This window comes from Cucumis melo, chromosome 5, assembly GCF_025177605.1.
Source record: "Cucumis melo cultivar AY chromosome 5, USDA_Cmelo_AY_1.0, whole genome shotgun sequence".
NCBI lineage: Eukaryota > Viridiplantae > Streptophyta > Magnoliopsida > Cucurbitales > Cucurbitaceae > Cucumis > Cucumis melo.
In genome coordinates this window covers 13,176,075-13,195,851 of record NC_066861.1, presented here as the reverse complement: position 1 = coordinate 13,195,851, position 19,777 = coordinate 13,176,075, and the positions used below count along the sequence as shown (strand labels likewise).

General features: G+C 35.3%; 1 protein-coding gene across 2 annotated transcripts; it reads left to right on the top strand.

Moving 5' to 3' along the window:
• The first annotated feature begins 1,831 nt into the window (after positions 1-1,831).
• Positions 1,832-16,108, top strand: LOC103485762 (cysteine protease ATG4-like). 2 transcript variants are annotated; one of them, XM_008443462.3, is made up of 8 exons: positions 1,832-2,467; positions 2,562-2,647; positions 2,836-2,886; positions 2,981-3,360; positions 13,261-13,399; positions 15,218-15,273; positions 15,398-15,468; positions 15,592-16,108. In XM_008443462.3, the coding sequence occupies exons 1-8, from the start codon at positions 2,014-2,016 to the stop codon at positions 15,804-15,806; spliced, it is 1,452 nt and encodes a 483-aa protein (XP_008441684.2). In that variant the 5' UTR covers positions 1,832-2,013; the 3' UTR covers positions 15,807-16,108. The 2 variants fall into 2 exon arrangements, with proteins under 2 accessions (XP_008441684.2, XP_008441686.2); XM_008443464.3 differs by having other exon boundaries at positions 1,909-2,467; positions 3,065-3,360.
• Positions 16,109-19,777: the final 3,669 nt, after the last annotated feature.

Sequence of the window (19,777 nt, the reverse complement as noted above, 5' to 3'; positions counted from 1 at the left end):
TTTGACTTCAATGCTATGCTTGTATTTTGACTTCAATGTTACGTTTTTCGAAATTCATCTACTGTACATACACAATTCTCGAAAATGGTATTTGTTGGATGAGAAATTTGATTAAATGGTAAATCAAATCAAGTGAGAGAATGGGAGGATAAAGTATCTTTCAAGATGTGTTGTAGGATATACTAACAGGTTTTTTACGATTAATTGTAAAATTTCAAAATTACGTGAATTAAAGAACGAGAAACTTTTATAACAAACTACTAAAATATTTACCATCCAGGTAACAAAGCCCATAAATTTAACCATTTTTTACATATTATATGTTTTCCCTTTTATCTTTTTCTCCTCTATGTGATTTTTTTATCGTCTTCCTCCTTTACTCTTCTTTTTTTAGCTACGATTTCTTCCATCCTTCTTGTTTTTTTTACGTCGTTTAGATTTGGGTAACCAAATCTGATTTCTTTCTGTCGTTTTTCTTGTTTTTCTCTTTTTTTTTTTCGCTGCATGCATGTCTTTCTTCTTCTTTCTTCTTTTCGTTTGCTAAGTGCATCGTCTTTCTTCTTTCCTTTTTTTTATACGTTGTTTAGATTAGGATAACTAAATCTAAAAGATGATGTATAAACGTTTAGCCATTTAAATTAGGGTAACCAAAGCTAAAATATTGTGTATAAAAAATCTTAAAAAAAATCGTTTAGCCAAATCTAAACGATCGTGTATCAAATTTTGAAAAAAAAAATCGTTTAGATTTAGGGTAGCTAAATCTAAACGATTGTGTACCAAATCTAAACAATTATATACCAAATTTTGAAAAAAAAAAATCGTTTAGATTTGTGGTGAAATCTAAACGATCGTGTACCAAATATATTACATGCGTTGTTGACGATGAATTATCTTTATACCCTAAACCCTAAATATAACAAACTAGTGAAATATTTATGACTCGTGTAACAAAGCCCATAAATTATCTTTTTCTCCTCTCTATGATTTTTTGTCTTCCTTTATACTCTTTTTTTTTATTGCGATTTCTTTCAAAAAAGTTTCGTTTTTAGATTTGGGTAACCAAATCTATTTCTTTCTATCGTCTTTCTTGTTTTTTTTTCTTTTTTCAGATGCGTGCATGTCTTTCTTCCTCTTTTTTTTTCCATTCACTGCATGCATCATATCATCTTTCTTTTTTTCTTTTTTTACGTTTCGATTAGGTAACCAAATCTAATGGTGCATAAGAATCTTGAAAAAATTGGTTAGGTCTTTAAATTAGGGTACCAAAACTAAAAGATTGTGTATAAAGAATATTAAAAAAAAAACTTTATACCAAATTTTGAAAAAGAAAATTCCCAAATCTAAACGATCTTATAGCCAAATCTAAACGATGACATTCGAAATTTTGAAAAAAAATCGTTTAGATTTGGAAATAATGTAGTCAAATCTAAACGATCATATACCCAAATCTAAGACTGTAGCCAAATTTAAACGATATTGAAAAAAAATAGTAGTCAAATCTAAAGGATTGTGTAACCCAATTAATTAAAGGATGAGAGAATTGGAAAAACAAATATAAACAATTGTGTACCACAAATCTAAACGATCGTGTACCAAATTGTGTTACCAAATATATTACGTCCATGGGTATTTTTAATATTTTATACAATGTAAATACTTTGTCGTTTTTTTATATTTTTGAAAATACTCGAATATTTTAGCTTTGTTATATTTTTTAAAAGACGGTTAACGATCAGATTATTTCAAAATTTCAAATCATTTATCCGTCAAATTTGTAATTAATTAATATTTGAAGGAGAAAGTCGTCTAAAAATGATCTTAAGAAGTTTTCCCCGTAGATGATCCTTTTTCCGTTTCTTTATTTGAACCTCGCTCTTTTATATATTTATCTATATATATATATATATATATTAAATTTGGCTGGTGAAAATTCCTTTGAAACAACGCCGGTGGTGTTGTTCACCGTATACTGATCTGTTTTTCGGTTATTTGACTCGGTAATGAAGGGTTTTCATGGGAAGGGGGAAAGATCTGAAATCAACATGCTCTTCTGAAACTACAGCTGATGTTATAGATAGAACTCATCGATCTGTTTGCTCGGAGTTAGGGTCTAAAAATCACATATCCTCCAAAGCCTCCTTATGGTCAGGCTTCTTTTCATCCAATTTCTCAATTTTTGACCATCACAAAGACTCCTCTGTCAGTGAAAAGAAGGTATTTCATTCTCGACACAATGTTTGGGCAACTGTAAGGAAAGTTATGACAAGTGGCTCAATGAGGAGAATTCAGGAGCGCATACTGGGTTCTCGCAGAAGTGGTGTCTATACCTCCGGTGGTGATATATGGCTTCTTGGTGTGTGCCATAAAATTTCCCAAGATCACCTTCCTGATGATGCAGCATCTAGCACTGGTGTAGCAGGATTTGAGCAAGATTTTTCATCTAGAATTCTGATGACCTATCGTAAAGGTTTCATCAACATTTACCTATAAACATATCATAAGTTTCCATATACTTCTTTGACAACTTCCGACTAACTTATTTTTTGTCTCTCCTTTTTTAGGTTTCAATGTTATTCAAGACTCGAAATACACCAGTGATGTTAATTGGGGTTGCATGCTAAGAAGCAGCCAAATGCTTGTTTCTCAGGTACACAAATTCAGACTTGATTTATTTTGGTGAAGTTGTTTATGTTTTTCTATCCATTGGTGTCCTCAATCTCGGTTCTGGTGTCGTTTAATTTTATTTATTTATTTATACTGACCTTACTTTGGTTATGAGGGTCTCCAAAAAGGTATTATGTTGTTTTCTTTTATTCATCTCCATATTATGTGCAGGCATTGCTTTTTCATAGATTAGGAAGATCTTGGAGAAAGCCTTCGCAGAAGGTATGGCTGGTGATGTTACCGAAAGATTTGTTTAACTTGCTGATTTATTTCCCAAACAAAATTAGCATTAAACCTAATTTACTTTAATTGACAGCCATTTGATAAAGAATATGTTGAAATTTTGCACCTTTTTGGTGACTCGGATACCTCGGCATTTTCGATTCATAATCTTCTTCAGGCAGGAAGGGCCTATGACCTTGCTGCTGGGTCATGGGTGGGACCATATGCCATGTGTAGGTCATGGGAAACTCTAGTCCGCTCAAAGAGGGAGACCCCTATTCTCCAAGACCAGCAACTTCCGATGGCCATTTACATTGTTTCTGGAGACGAAGACGGAGAGAGAGGCGGAGCTCCAGTTTTATACATTGATGATGCCTCAAGACATTGTTTTGAATTTTCAAAAGGCCAACATGATTGGAGCCCCATTCTTTTATTAGTTCCTTTGGTTCTTGGACTTGAAAAAATCAACCCAAGGTATGTTTTAATTGTTTACTGGCCATGTATTTTTTAATACTTTGGGCTTGACTTTCATTTTCATAACAGTGCAATTAGATTCTCGTTCAAGATGCAGTAAGTTTAGCCTTAGCGGCTACAGTTTTTTCCAAATAATTGGCTTTAGCAGTTTCATTGAAAATTATAAGTGTTGATAAGTACTAAAAATTGAAGCTCTAGGTTGGAAATGGTTGATGTATCAAGCTCTTTTAAGTCTAGAATTGCTTTATGGTGGGAGGGTTTGTGGGTAAGGGTGAGTGGCAGAATTTGTGGATAAGGGTGGGTGAAGGTTTTGCCTGTTATTAAATCGGATTTTGTGAAAAGAAAGTTGGAAAAATGAAATGTAAAGATGTCTTTTGGAGGATATGTATGGATGACGCTAAAACCCATCGTAAGAAGCGCAAGCACAGACACTTTAGTTTGACTAGTGTGTCTATGTTTGATGCTTGTTGGGCACATCTTACACATTTGCTAATCCACTAGATGCCATAGACACCAGTTGTACAAAGAGAGAGTAGATCCGACATTTGTTTGATCTGCATCAAACACTAGCTAAGTATACTATTATTACTACTATTTTTTAGGAGATGTATTAAGTATACTTTATTGTTATTATTATTTTATTTTATATGAAACCACTTGTTAAGTATACTAAATGGACACACCTATGACAACAATTATTTTGATTGCAAAATACATCAAACTTTGACCAATTTTCTAAGCATAGAAATGCATTGACTTTAAACTTTCTACTCCATCGATAAAAACTGAAAATGGGGAAATGTTGACTTTTGAGGAGAGCCCAGGGTACAAAAAGTATCGGAAAATCCAAATAAGGGGGAACAAATTCTTCTCTCTAAGAGAGGTAGATTCATCTTAGCATAGACTGTTCCTAATAGCGGTTCAATTGTCTTACATGTGCTTGAAGTCACTTGTGACCAAAGGTTTGATGAAACTTAGGTTGTTTAGTTTGATGGATTCGGATAGATAGGAAAAGGGATTGTGAAGGGAACTAACTATGCATGACCTTGTTTGGAACTAGGTTTATAAAGAAGGGCATGTGACTTATCCCCACTGATCTTTTGTCGATAGGAGGGTATTTCACATCCTCCAAGTTACATGGGTTTTCTCCATTTCCTTTAAAGATGTGCTGATTGTGATGGGAAAAATGTGGTGTAGTGGATTTTTTGCTTCTGATCAGGTCAAACGTAGGGTTGGAGAACTTTTGATTGCGTCTTGCTACTGATGTTGAATTAGCTAGGACTTCATTAAGAGCTTGATACAATCGGGTTGCTCTTGCAATGAGCTCAACTGTCAATTTCTTCTATCTGTTGGTTGAGATTGTCACTAATATCAATATGGTTTAGAAGATGAACGTGTATTAGAACTACTCTTTAAGGAACTCTAAAGTAATTTGTGAAAGTGATGTTCGGCCACAAGTTTGTGATGGGCTTTTCATATTTGGCATGAATTACTTTTCACCATAGGACATCCTCTTCATGATAATATTTCCATATCTATTTGGCCAACAAAACCCTGTTTCTCTTTGCTTCTTTCAAACTTCGAAGCCCTAGGCCACCTTAAGGAATGGATCTAGTGACTTCCCAATTAACAAGATGTGGCAGAGCTCCCCTCCCAAAGAATCTTTCATATAGTTTTTACTTTTTCATTAGCAATCACCACTTTTGATGGATTTTTGAAGATAAACATATAGTAAGAGGGGAGGTAAAGGTTTGTGATTTGTGAGAGTAGCTTGTGGACGAGTAAATCGACCCTCTTAGAAGAATATCAATGACCCCAAGAGAAGAGTCTTCTTTCATCTTCTCAGAAGAATGATAGGAGTCCAGAAAGCCATAGTACTCCTTACCAGATAAAGGAAGACCAACGTAAATATTTGGCCATTGACCACAATTAAAAATGTTTGCTTTGAGCTTAGCTTCTTCATGATCAGGTTTAATCCCAATGATTTCCTGTTTTTGATGATTAACATTCAATCCAGAAGCCTGTTCAACAGCCTCAATGAGCCTTAAATGTTTCTCAATGGCTAGAAAGGTTCTTGGGTCGACAATAAAGTGGATAATGGAGAGCAAACACATCATTTTGGGTTGATAGATGGTTGGCTTATGAGACATTGGCTGCATTTTACCCCCTGGATTACTCCCTTTCCTTGCACAAAAATTCCTTTATCCAGGACACTTCTGGTGATCATGGTGGCTGGAATTTGTTTTTGAGGAGAGATCTTTCTGATGAGGAATTGGAGGAAGGACATAGCATCATGAATTTGTTGAATAATATCCAATCGACATAATCCAGGGACTATTGAGCATGGAAGTTGACTACGAAAGGCATATTCTCTATTAAATCTGCTGGTTGACCTTAATGGCGGTGGACAGTAACGGTAGACAACCTACATGGAATGATGGAAGCTATCTAAACTGATATTACTTTAAGAAAATCAAAATTTTCCTCTGGGAGCTTAGCCACCATGCCATAAATACCCTTGATAGAATACAACGCTGTGCCTCATACATGGTTTTGTCCCTGTAACTTTGCATCATATGTAAATGAGTAAAGCTGTCCAGAGACTCAAAGTCACTTGTCCCCACAATTTTGCATCATCTGTAAATCTTTAGAACTGTGCAGAGACTCAAAATCACTTGTTCATCAGCTGTCAGTTTGCATCTAGTTTTTGGAAAGATTTGATTGCTGCATCAAATTGGCACCTTATTATTCTGAATGACATCAATGGTTTACTTAACAAGGAAGGAAAAGAATTCTTTGGATGGATCTCATTTTAGGACATGCACTTTCCTTTATAGATCATATTCTCTCACCTTTCTTTTGACCGAGTGGAGAGATCTTTTGTAACTCCCATTGATTATTTTTTTATTATTTTATTTTTTGTATTATATTGTATTGTATTGGTTGTTATTGAAAAGAAGAAGACAAACACAAAGTGTACGCGGAAAACCCTAGTATAGGGAGAAAAACCACAATAGGAGCCACTCTTATTATTTTCTAATAACCGAGGGAATACAAGAGGGAAGAATAAGCCCTAACAAAATGGGAAATAAAACTATGGTACAATAAATTACACAAATACCCCTTGGGGCTTTAAACACACCATTGGCACCTAGTTTTTTACACTTTCCCTCGAGTTGGAGCATTGATGTCAAGTAGACCCAACTTGCTAATATAGTAGTCAAAGCACTGCTTGAGTAACCCTTTGGTGTGGATATTAGCAATTTGTTGACCTAGAAGGAATGTATGGGATACAAATACTACCATCATCAAGTTTCTTCCTTATAAAATGTCGGTCTATCTCCACATGTCTTGTTCTGTCATGTTGAGTTGGATTATTGGCTATGCTCAAGCAGCTTTATCGTCACAGAAGAGCTTCGTAGGTAACTCATAATTATGGTGAAGACCAGCCAAAACTTTTTGCAGCCAGATCTCTTTATATTCGACTTCAGCATTACTCCTAGCAACAACCCCCTGCTTCTTACTCCTCTAAGTAACAAGATTTAGCCCACACAAATGCACAGTATCCCAAAGTTGTCTTTCTGTTGGTAACTGATTTTACCCCACACAAACACATGGAAGTATCAGCTTTCTCACTAGGCCTTTACTTGGAGTAGTTTTCAATTATCTTGAAATTTGATTCACAACTTTCATGTGTTTCTCGTAGGGTGCTTGCATAAACTGACTAACAATACTAATTACATAGGAGATATGGTCTCGTGTGGGTTAGATAATCTGCTTTCTCACTAAACGCTGATACTTCTCTTTGTTAACGGGAACTTCGTCACCAGGATTTCTTAATTTCGCATTGAACTCCATAAGGGTATCAGTAGGTCTACATCCAGTCATGCCTATTTCCTTTAACAAGTCAAGAGTATACTTCCTTTGTGAAACAGAGATCCCTTCGCTCGATCATGCCACCTCCATCCTAAGGAAGTACTTCAAATTCCCTAGGTCTTTGATTTCAAACTCATTACCCATCTTCATTTTTCATGTGGTAATCTCAACAGTATCATCTCCTAACAAGACAATGTCATCAATATACACAATCAACACAACAATTTTTCCAAATTCTTACCTTTTTATAAACGTGTGATCAGAATGTCTTTGAGAGAAGTCTGGAGATTTAACAAAGGTGGTAAATCTGTTGAACCATGCCCTAGAAGATTGTTTCAAACCATAAGTTTGACCACCAAGTCCGTAAGCTTCAAAAATCTTCTAAATTACCATTTAGGAAAGCATTTTTTGCATCAAGTTGATAGAGAGGCCGCTCTTCATTGACTACAACAGATAGAACAAGATCTTAGTTTATTATAATGAACTATAAGAAAATACAAGATAAACTCAAGTATAAGACACTTATACCTTGGGTGTATATAACTTTGCCACATGAGAAAAAGTCTTTGAATAATCAATCTCGTAAGTCTGAGTGAACCCTTTTGCAACAAGCCTAGCCTTGTATCTGTCTAAGGTCCCATCTGATTTGTACTTCAGTGTGAACACCCATTTGCATCGCACTATCTTGTGCCTTCTTCACTCTCACTCTTCCCATGAAGATGGCTAACTCAAGATGGGTTTATTCTTAAGGAATGTGTCATCATGGATATGAAATACTTTCGAGAAGGATGGTAACACTTGTAGCCCCTCTGGTGCAAAGGATACCCCATGAAAACACATGATTGAGCATGAGGAGCAAACTTAGTGTGGTTAGGCATATGACTATGAACAAAAATGGTGCACTGGAACATACATAGAGGAACATCAGGAATAAGCCGTGTGGTAAGGTAGAACGCCTTGAGAGATTTAAGAAGTGTTCAGAGGTGGAGGACCTATGGCGACATTCTATTGATAAGATGTGCCGTAGTGAGGTCTACGTCCCCCATAAGTAGGAAGGAGAGAAGTAAACAACTTGAGAGAGAGAGCAACCTCAAAGAGGTAGCGGTTTCTTCGTTTAGCCACACTGTTTGTTGTGGGGTATAAGCACGAGAACTTTGGTGGACAATCCCTGTAGAGGATAGAAAGTTTCGAAGAGTATTACTTAGGAACACATGACCATTATCGTTACACAAAATAACAATTTTGGCATTGAACTATGTTTCAATAGTTGTGTAAAATTGTTGAATTATTGATGAGACCTTGGATTTATCAATAAGGAGAAAGACCCACGTGAGACAAGTATGATCATCAATAAAGGTTACAAATCAACATTTCCCTAAAGCGGTAGTGACCATTGAAGGCCTTCAAACATCACTATGAAGGAGGGTAAATAATGGTTGGGTAGGTTTGTAGGGTTGTGACAGAAATGAGATTTTGTGTTGTTTTGCACGAGTACACACATCACAATACAAAGAAGGGTTGAGACGGAAACGAGACTATGCTGTTTTGCACGAGTACACACATCACAAGACAAGAAGAGATCCACTTTAGAAAATAAATGAGGAAATAGATATTTCTTTCATATATTGAAAGCTTGGGTGGCCAAGACGAAAGTGCCACAACATACGATCTTTCCCAAAAGTAGAAAAATAAGATGACAATACACTACTCCTATAACAATCCCTAGAGGAAGCATCATCATCAAGGAAATGGAGTCCCCTATTGTGTCGGGCAATGCCAATCATCTTCCCCGAGCTCAGGTCCTGAAAAAAATAGTATCAGGTGAGAAGTTAGCTTGACAATGTAGATCCTTGGTTATATTACAAGACAGTAAATTGTAAGATATCTTAGGCACATGTAACACATTCTGCAATAGGTGGCCATCAAAAGGGGAAATATGACCTTGCCTGCAATAAGAGCAAAGGACCCGGCTGCATTCCTATTTCTTTCATTGCTAGTACATGGGAGATACCATATACAATCTTTAAAGGATCCAATTAAATGGTCAGTAGCACGTTAATCAAGTATCTAGGGATTCTTCCCATCGATGCTGATAAGACTAAAGGATTGAAATGTACTTGATTGTGCAAAGGCTCCAAGAGGGGTACCAAGGTGATTCCCTGCAGGGGTTGGGGGTTGTGAAGTTCCGATTGATTCACTCATAAAAGCCCTACCATAATTATGCTTGTTACTTGGCGGATATTTCTTACAATTTTAACATACTGGACAAGCTTCCCATTTTGCTTTTCACTTTTAGAACTGGAGGACTTCGTACTAGGCTGCAAAATCAGTACCAGAAATAGCCACGATGTTCATTGCACTTGTGCGATCTTCCTTTAATCGAACCTTAGAACATACCTCCATCAATGAAGGAATAGCCTATGACACAATATATGACCATGAACTAAATCAAACTTGGAATTCAAGCTTGCAAGGAGATCATATTCACAATCAACTTCCTTAATTTTGGAGTATCGAACACGTTCACAAGGATAGTTCTCTAGACAATCTCTTGTTAAATCAGGGAAAATTTGTTAAAATATGAAGTGACATCCTTTTGTCCTCTGCTTGCACTTATGAACCTACTTGCATAAAGTGGAAAGGTGAGACGCATTCTGCCTCTTTGAGTATAACTTCTTAACTGTATCCCATATGTCCCTAACAGTATACAACAAAATTTTCCCAATTTGAGGTTTTATATTGTTCGTTAACGCGGATTGAAGAAAGGAGTCTCCTTTCCAAATCTGCTCTTGAGGGTCTCCTGGTCTAGGTCTTGTACCTCCCTTGTTAGGTACCCAAATTTGTGACGCTCCTCAAGGGTCATCTTAATGGATTGACAGGACAAGAAATAATTTTGGCCGTTCAATCTCTTCCCTCCAATTACTCCTATGGAACTTCCTATGGAGCCAGATAAATAATTTGTAGCAATTAAGGTAGGGAAATAGGTTACTGGGAGTACAATGGTAAGACTGAAGGATTGTCAAAATTTGTGGAGTTTATGGAAGCACTTAGAGCTGCCCCAAGAGCAACAATTTGTTCCTGAAAACTTGTCTGAAGATTAGTCAATTGTTGTTAAACATTACTGGAGATAAACCAACCGAACCTTAATGTTCATAACTAGGCGACGCATGATGAGGAAAACCTGGTTGTTGCGGTAAGCTTGTTGCCGCGCAGAAAATTTACCTCTGTTGTAGGTAGACGACTCACTAATCTCGTTTTCACAGTGTATGTTTTGGCTAGGGTTTCTATCAAAGGGTGTGGTGGCACTAGAGTTCCATGGATATGCAAGGATTGAAAATAACGATCAATTGCAGCTTGGACAGCAGAGGCAGTATTAGCTGCAGGAAAAATCACAACTCTTGCAACTTTGCCCACGCCCTCTTTGCCTAGTTGGTGGTGATTGTTGTGTCTGATGTGGGGCTAGTGCAAAACTAAGGTTATCTTGCACCGGTTGGTTTTCGCCAATAAATGGTGGCTAGAGTTTTGTCACCATGCTCTGATACCCTATTGAAAAGAAGAAGAAGACGAATAGTGAGAGAAAAAACCTAGATAGGAGCCTCTTATTATTTTCTAATAACCAAAAGAGTACAAGAGAGAAGAATATATGTAGGCCATAATAAGACCTAACAAAAAAGGAAATAAAACTACATTAAATTACACAAATATCTTTGGGGCTAGAAACACACCACTAGCCCTTAATTGCCAATGGTTGTATTATATTTACCAAAATTATTTTTTCCATATCTGTAATTGGTTGTTCTTCTATTTAAGAAAACCCTTCTCTTTGTGTAACAGATAGAAAATTATATTTTTTGGCCGGATATGAGAGGATGTTCTTGAAACCCTATAAAAGCTCTAGTTTTTTGAAAACCTAAAATACCCTAAAATTCTTACGGCCCACTGTTGTTGCCCACGTGCTCCATCACCTCGAGGGCTATCGTTGGTTCGTAATACGTCGATTGATCGTCGCCACCAAACACTACTCGTCGGACGACGCCAACAGCTGCGTTTTTTTGGCTATAAGTTGGTCTTTTTCTTCGTGTGGTCCTTGCCAGTCACCCCTTTTCGTGTCGTCCTTCACCGTTGACAACTTTGTTTGTGTTTTTAGATCAGTTCTATCCATTTTTTACCTTTGTTGCTTCTGCCATGTCGAATACTAAGTTACTATGGCTAAAAACGACAATTGTCTCCATTCCAATAGCCCCACTATCCAAATCACCACGATCTAACTTAATGGAAACAACTTTCTTCGTTGGTCAAAAAGTGTTAGACGATCTAGGTAACATACATTCTCCTCCTACTTATAGTCCTAAAATTCTTACAGTTTGCTGCTACTGCCCACGTGCTCCATCGCCTTGAGGGTTATCGTCGTTGTTCGTAATACACCGATCGATCGTCGCCACCAACCACCACTTGTCGGACGTCACCTACAGTTGTGTTTTTTGGATATAATTTAGTGATTTCGTCATCGTTCATTGTGGTCCTTGCCAATCACCCCTTTATGTGTCGCATGTCACCGCTAACAACTTGATTTATGTTTTTAGATTAGTTCTATCCTTTTTTTTCTTTTTTACCTTTGTTGCTTCCACCATGTCGGATACTAAGTTACTATGGCTAAAGACGACAATTGTATCCATTCCAATAGCCCCACTATCCAAATCACCACGATCTGACCTAATGGAAACAATTTTCTTCGTTGGTCAAAAAGTTTAGACAATCCAGGTAACGTACATTCTCCTCCTACTTACGGTCCTAAAATTCTTACAGCCTGCCACTGCTGCCCACGTGCTCCATTGCCTCGAAGGTTATCGTCGTTGTTTGTAATACACCGATCAGTTGTTGCGACCAACCACCACTCTTTGGACGTCGCCGACAGCTGTGTTTTTTGGCTAAAAGTTGGTGTATTTTTCATCATCATTCTTCATGGTCCTCGCTAGTCACCCATTTCCGTGTCGTCCATCACTGCTGACAACTTTGTTTGTGTTTTTAGATCAGTTTTATCCATTTTTTTATCTTTGTTGCTTCCACCATGTTGGATATTAAGTTACTATGGCTAAAGATGACAATTGTATCCATTCCAATAGCCCCACTATCCAAATCACCACGATCCGACTTAATGGAAACAATTTTCTTCATCGGTCAAAAATTGTTAGACAATCCAGGTGACATACAATCTCCTCCTACTTCTAATTCTCCCAGTTTTTTTTCTCAAAATTCCTTGCCGGATGTCTCTGATTTGGATATTCCAATTGCTCGTAGGAAAAGTACTTGCAATTGTGTCAATATCCAACTGCAAACTATTTTTGTTATCATTGATTGTCTGATATAAAGCCTTTACATCCAAAATAACCAACCTGTTTGTTGCAAGGAATATACAGAACGCCCTGAATGATTTGAATTGGAAATTAGCAATGGTAGAAGTGATAAATGGTCTGAATCAAAATTGAACATGGGAGATAGTTCAACCACCAAAAGATAAGAAAACAGTTGAATGCAAGTGGGTGTGGGTGTTCACGGTGAAATGTAAAGCTGGTAATGTTGAAAGGTTGAAGGCTAGATTGGTTATTAAGAGGTTTACTCATACCAATGGAGTTGATTATCAAGAAACATTTGCTCCGGATGTTAAAAATGCCTTTCTCAATGGAGAGTTTGTAGAAGAGGTATTTATGGACTTGTCACTTGGTTTTGTAGTGGGTTGTTTCTCTATTTAAGAAAACCCTTCTCTCGTTGTGAAATATACAGAAAATTACATTTTTTTGGCACCTTCTTTTGTAAATTTCATGCATCAATAAAGTTTGTTTCTTATATATATAAAAATCTTTGACTGATTGTCATAAAGATGTATTTATGCGTTTGCTGGCTCATATGCTAAAATGTAGCTGCTTCGCCTGACTATTGTAAGGGCTTACGTGTTATATCCATAGTTTGACTAGTAGAAACTGAGCTTTGAAATTTATGTTCAACATATTTATTCAACTTGTGAAGGTACATCCCATCATTGCGTACAACATTTACCTTTCCCCAAAGCCTGGGAATCTTGGGAGGGAAGCCTGGTGCTTCAACATACATAGTGGGCGTTCAAGATGAAAATGCCTTTTACCTTGATCCTCATGAAGTTCAGCAGGTACATTAATTTCCTTTAGAGCTCCATTTCTAATATTATCTAAATTATTCTTGCTTGTATGTGTATGATATTTGATATCACCATGCTGATAATAATAGAGAGCTGGGTGTCTCATTGGGGTTTCCATGAGAGTTGAAGAACGTACTTTAAGTCCCCTCACAGAGGGTTGATTGAAACTTTGAAAGAGCTTCATGCTGAACGATGACGAGCACTCAAGGTTTTGTGTTGGGTACAGCTGATCTCAAATGTGAGAGGCAGTTGTGTTGTTATAGTGAAACGAAGCAGTAGCAGATGTTCTTCTCTATTTGTAGTTGTAGTAGAGGGTAAAGAATGAGGGGGTTGAGGTTCTTTTTGGCATGTGCTAAATGGTGTCTACTGAAAGCATCAAGTTTGTCTAAGATTAAAAGAGCGAAACCTCCAAAATTAGAGCCGTCCCTTGTGAAGGTGCTTGAAGATGTTGTGTCTGACATGTTATAATTGGGGGTTGGGGATGATTATAATGAGAAGGAACTGGTGTTTTGGTGGTGAAGGACGAGGTGACTGATTTTTGGGAGGAAATTGACAAGGGAGTGAGGAAGTTATTTGGGGATGACAGTTTTGTGAAAAGTTGGTGAAAGTCCTCTGTGAAGATCTTCTAAGGAGGAAATTGTTAGATTTTGGGAATGGGTTGGTCCTAGATTGTGCTATCAGTTTCCAGCCATGGGACAAAGGTATTAGTGGCTGAAACTCTCTCATTCGCGTTTGAGAAGGGGTGGGTTGAAGTGTTAGATATATTCCTCCATATTTTTGGATGGTTAAGGTTATATCAAGAACTTGGTGATTCTGTGGTGGTTGGAGTTACAGTAGGGGAGTGGTGAGAGGAAGAGGTGTGCTTCAAGGCTTGTAATAATTCCAGTGGGTCATTATACTATTCAAAGAAATTTTCCTGTGTTTGCCTTTTCAGGGGAACAATAATTTTTTTGTGTGAAGCGAGCGTCTTTGCTATTTTATGGTGAGGTTGGTTTTGTAGGAACAAGTTTTTTAGAGAGGTGGAGAGGCCTTGTGATTAGTTTTCGGAGATGGTGAGGCTCAATGCCTCGTGGGTTCATGGTCACTAGGCATTCTTTTAAACTATGACCTCAGTTTGATTTTATTGGATCGGAGCCCCTTTCAGTAGTTTCTTTGGGTTTCCTTTTCTGTTGATATTTCCCCCCTCCTTTTGTATGCCTTTTACATTGTTTCATTTCTACCAATGAAAGCTCCCAAATAAAATAAAATAAAATAATTTTGGTTTCTCGAGCTCCAGCTAGATCTTTGAATCTGAAACAAGCATAGGTACATGTGTGACACTTGAATTAAAGTCTTAAATGTTTTACAGTACCCCTTAGTACTCATAGGCATTGTGATCCATTGTAGGCTGGTGAGCTCCGCTAATAAACGTACATCTATAATGTAGTACTTTTTTTAAAGCTCCATATTATCCCGAACAAATGTCTCCCTGAACTCTAGGATAACATTTACATTGTTGTAAATAAATCTTATTTGTAATGATAAAATGTTAAATCCCTCAAATATAGATTTGCTTGGGTTTGGATGTACTCTATAAAATTTGTTACAAATTATGGTATCCTGAAAACAAAATGTTTACATCATGATTGTGGTTACTAACTTTGTTTCATTATTTGCGAATTGCTGTAGGAGTAAGCAAAGTCACATGTTAACTTTTGTTTCATCCTATTGTGTTTTCGATGCTGAATGTCTGTTGTGCGATTTTCTTGTTCATGTGAAGTTACAGAATGGGATATCGGTAATGAGTGTCTAACAATGCTTTCATTTTAGGTAGTTAATATTGATAAGGATGACCTAGAGGCTGATACTTCCTCTTACCACTGCAAGTGAGTTTTTCCATATCTTATGTCTTGTAGTTTACTGTTTTTCATCTTTCGTTAATCATTTATGTATTTATTTATTGTGTTCTCTTATATATATACATATGTTTCTTTACATTGTTTTCTGTAGTGTCATCCGGCACATCCCGTTAGAATCCATAGATCCTTCTCTAGCAATTGGATTTTATTGTCGTGACAAAGGTGTGCACACTCCTCTAGCTTCATAATTGTGGATTGGATCTTGATTGATTCATTTCATGTTGTAAAACCTAATCTTGGTTTCCTAATTCGCTCCTTCGTTTTTTGTTTTCTACCTGGTGCTAGATGATTTTGACAATTTCTGTTATCGGGCATCGAAGTTGGCAGAGGAGTCAGATGGAGCTCCATTGTTTACTGTTGCTGAAACACATTCCACAAATTCAGGGAGACAGAGCAGTGCATTGAATGACCATAGTAGGTTAGTGGAGGACGATGCGGATGGCGCGGTGCACATGCCGAACGAAGAGGAAGCACATGAGGACGACTGGCAATTTCTTTGAACCGCTTGAGAGGAGGGTTGGTATTATTCCTTGATTACTACTGCTTTAGGCCTCCAAGCTCCCTTGAGCTTTTCTCTTGCTAATATGATTGAAGTTGATGGGGAAGGGATGGCCAATATGTGAAATGTTTTAAGTTTATTTAGTGTTTAATTGTACAATCAATAGGCGTTGAGTTTATTTGTTGAATTTGTTTATTCTTGATCCACTTTTATTTGAAATTAGCCTACATTCGTGTGTATAATAATAAAGCAGCTTCAATTAAATTTCATAAATGAATTATTAATCTTTTCATTCTCTCACAACAGCATACATAACTTCCCATGAAACGTTGAAAAATGAGGGTTTGTTTGAGATTCCTTTCAGGAGGGATAGAAGTAACCGTTTTTTGTACTTAGTATGTTAGTTACTTCTAAAATTATGTTTATTTCACCTTTATAAATAAACACTATTTTTAAAAGTAGCATCCCTAAAATCTGATAGAATTTTTAATTAATATTTAATTTTCTATTTTATTCTTTGAAAATAAGATTTATTTTTATTTTATCTCTAATTTTCATAAGTTGAATACATTAAGTTTTTAAAAATGTGTACCATATTGTTTTCTCTTTTTTAAAAATAAATCTATTTCCCTTCTTATTTAAAGATTAATTTTATATCAAGCAAAAAAGGTAATTGCATTCTTAGGATAACTTAAGCGAGTATGTAATAACATTTTTAAATAATTATAAATATGACAAAAAAAAAATCATCTTTCATTCATTTAGTTGTTATTTGAATTAAACTTTTACGATTAAGAGAAAATTCATCCTCTAAAATTGGAAATCTTCTCTCTCGTGCTTCTTCTTTTGAGGTGATTCTTGGCAACTCTCTCACTGTTCATCATGTTGAATAATCTCGTAGGAGGAACAAAAGAGAAATCTATCATCTTTTCTGAGTTGAATTCATGAAATTCTCATCGTTTGAAATTTTAAACTCTCAACCACTCCAACATTGGCTGCTACAACCAAAGCTGTTTCCGAACAACTCATTTTTGCTTTTTTCAGATCTGTGTAACATTCAATTTTTCTGTCTTCAAAATTCTTAATGCTGAAAATCGAATTGAGACTTGGGGATTCTATACACATTAAATGCAGTGTGTTTAAGTTATTAGCGAATTTGATGATTTTGGTAAACTTCGTTTACGTTGTTTTTTTTCTTTTTAAGTTTTATGAGTTAATATTTGTTTTTGGGTTGGAGACTTCAATTTTTCATTTTCAAAGCAATGATGTACACGTTCACTTTTACTCATATTTTAGTCTATTATTGATATTAACTAATCTATCATTGTTAGGTTGTTTTCTATGTATTATACTAGTCTATCAATGTTATGAGTGTCATGGTGGTGTTTTTTTTTCCTATTTTGTTAACATATTTTTTAAGTCTATCAATATTGGGGACGATCGCTATAAAAATTAATGATAGACTTTACGAAGTCTACCACTAACAGCGTCAATCAAAATCTATCATCGATAGCTTTAATCAAAGTCTATACGATAACTAGTATTAGTGATAAATTTCAATATATTTTAAAAAATAATTTTTTTTTTCTCAACACAAAGCACAAAGAAAATTTTGCAATGGTTTCACATTTTTTTCATATTAAAAATACAAAATCAAGTTCAAATATGAAAGATAGATCAATTTGAAGAAATGTTGGTGAGAGGTATGAAGGCTATCATTAATACGATGTATAAATAATACTTTCGTTACCATAAAAATGTTACAATTATTTAATCCTTATTACTTATACTCGATGGAAATAGAAAGGCACCAACTTGATACAACACTTCTCAAAATCAACCATCCACAAAACTAATTTACTACAAACCTAACATTTTCTACCTTTGTTATTTTCATAGTTCTTGTTCTTACTTGTGTTGGTCTAGATATTAAATTATAAGTTTATAAATATATATTGAGCCTATCAGTCATAAAACAATATAGCAAAGGAGATAATAATTCTAATAACTTCACGCTTCATTCGTTTTGTCATGCACTATAACCTATTTTCATGTTCATAGTCCTAGTCTTCCTCATTCTCTTCAATCTTTTGTTGATATAAGTAGTATACCAATGCAAAAAATTATAGAATCAATATACTTTTTGTCCTTGATATAGTCTATCAAAAAAAAATAAGAAAATAATAATAATCTCACTTTAACGATATTAAGAATAGTCTCATTGATAGACTTTAACTATAAACACAATTTACTTAATTTTAAGAGGAACCTATAAACTTAAAGCAAACTAGCAATAGCCTATCACTAATCGACAACACCAAAAGTATAAGAATGAACCTATTACCGATAAAACCTATTACCGATAGACTCTAATCAATAAAAAAAAGAAAAGTATCAATCTATCCATTTATATACTTTCCATGAAAATGAATTCAATATTCTTAAAGTATATCAATGGTAAAAACCTAACAGAGGTATACTCTAATCAACAACAAAAAAAGTTATAAATAATAAATTTACTTGCTTTTTATGAAAATAAATTTAAGATTTTAAAAGTCATCAAGGATATAGAAATTAGACTCTCTAGTGAAAAAAACATATGCATTACTTACTTCAATTTCAACTTATACTTCTCACAAATAATAAGTCTTAGTATTTCCAGATTTGGATACAATCTCCAAAACACAAAATTGCTCAAATCAGTTAGAAGCATTCGGAACAAACCTTGTAGTTTCAAATTACAATTTTTGCAGCACAACTTATTAAATCAAACCATTTCAAATGTTTCAAAAGTTTTTCAGAAGTAACCAAAACTAAAGCAAAAACACTTCCAAGTATTTATTAAATCTCAACAATCAAAACATAACTTTATCAAAATTCATACTGTGGAAAGGATGTGTTACTTACTTTGATCGACAATCCTATAATTCTCAACTCGAAACTCCACTTTCTTGAACAAATATAAACTTCTAGAACGCCTAAACATTAAACATATTATTTGATAATCAAAACTTATTTTAAAAAACTTAATTGACATCGGGAGTTTTTCCAAAAAACATATTCTGAACCAAAATCCACCATGCACCTTAAACGTACTAATCACTCGGAATTAGTGGAATACTGCAATCCACAACATTTCACAAGTCAAAAACCGCTCTAACATACTTTAATTGAGTTGAAACTGGTTTGGGTGGTATGCCCCAAATAGTCATACATATAGGTTATTTAAATGACAAAATCATAAGTGAATCTAGGGATAAATAGTTCTTCGAGCATGTTTTTCCTTTTAAAAGAGAAATTAAATCTTTGTTTGTTCCCTACTTGTCTAATAGTACGCATAATCTCAAAAACCTCTCGGTTGTTAGTAAAACATCTAAATCTAAAATTGTTAATACTTCCAATGTAATATGTGAATTAGAACCTAGAATAAGTAAAAGACAAAGATCTGAGAAAAGTTTTGGACCGAATTTCTTAAACATTTTTGTAATGGAAAGACACGATGAAATTGACTGTAATTTCACGAGGTTGTATTTAATAAATGAGGATCCTAAAACTTACCAAGAAGCCTTAAACTCTATAGAGTCGGGTATGTGGAAAGAGACTATTAAGAGTAAACTAGATTCTCTAATCATGAATCAAACATGAGAATTGATAGACCTTTCCAAAGAAGTAAACCGATTAAGTGTAAATGAATCTTCAAAAGAAAAACAAAACCAGATTGGTCAATTGAAAGATACAAGGTTAGATTAGTAGTGGTAGGGTATACTTACTCAAAAAACAAGGTATTGACTACTTTGACACGTACTCCTCTGTAACCAAGATAACTACAATTAGGGTCTTGATTATTGTAGCTTCTATTCACAATCTTCTTATTCACCAAATGGATGTAAAAACAACTTTTCTAAATGATGATTTAGAAGAAGAAATTTATATGACAGAACCAGAAGGGTTCAAAATTATTGGCCAAGAAAA

Excerpts from the sequence above, each read along its gene's own strand:
- LOC103485762 (XM_008443462.3), top strand. The coding sequence starts at position 2,014 with ATGGGAAGGGGGAAAGATCTGAAATCAACATGCTCTTCTGAAACTACA. Across the intron at positions 2,648-2,835 it reads GCCAAATGCTTGTTTCTCAG|GCATTGCTTTTTCATAGATT; the intron begins GTACACAAATTC and ends TATTATGTGCAG. Across the intron at positions 2,887-2,980 it reads GGAGAAAGCCTTCGCAGAAG|CCATTTGATAAAGAATATGT; the intron begins GTATGGCTGGTG and ends TTTAATTGACAG.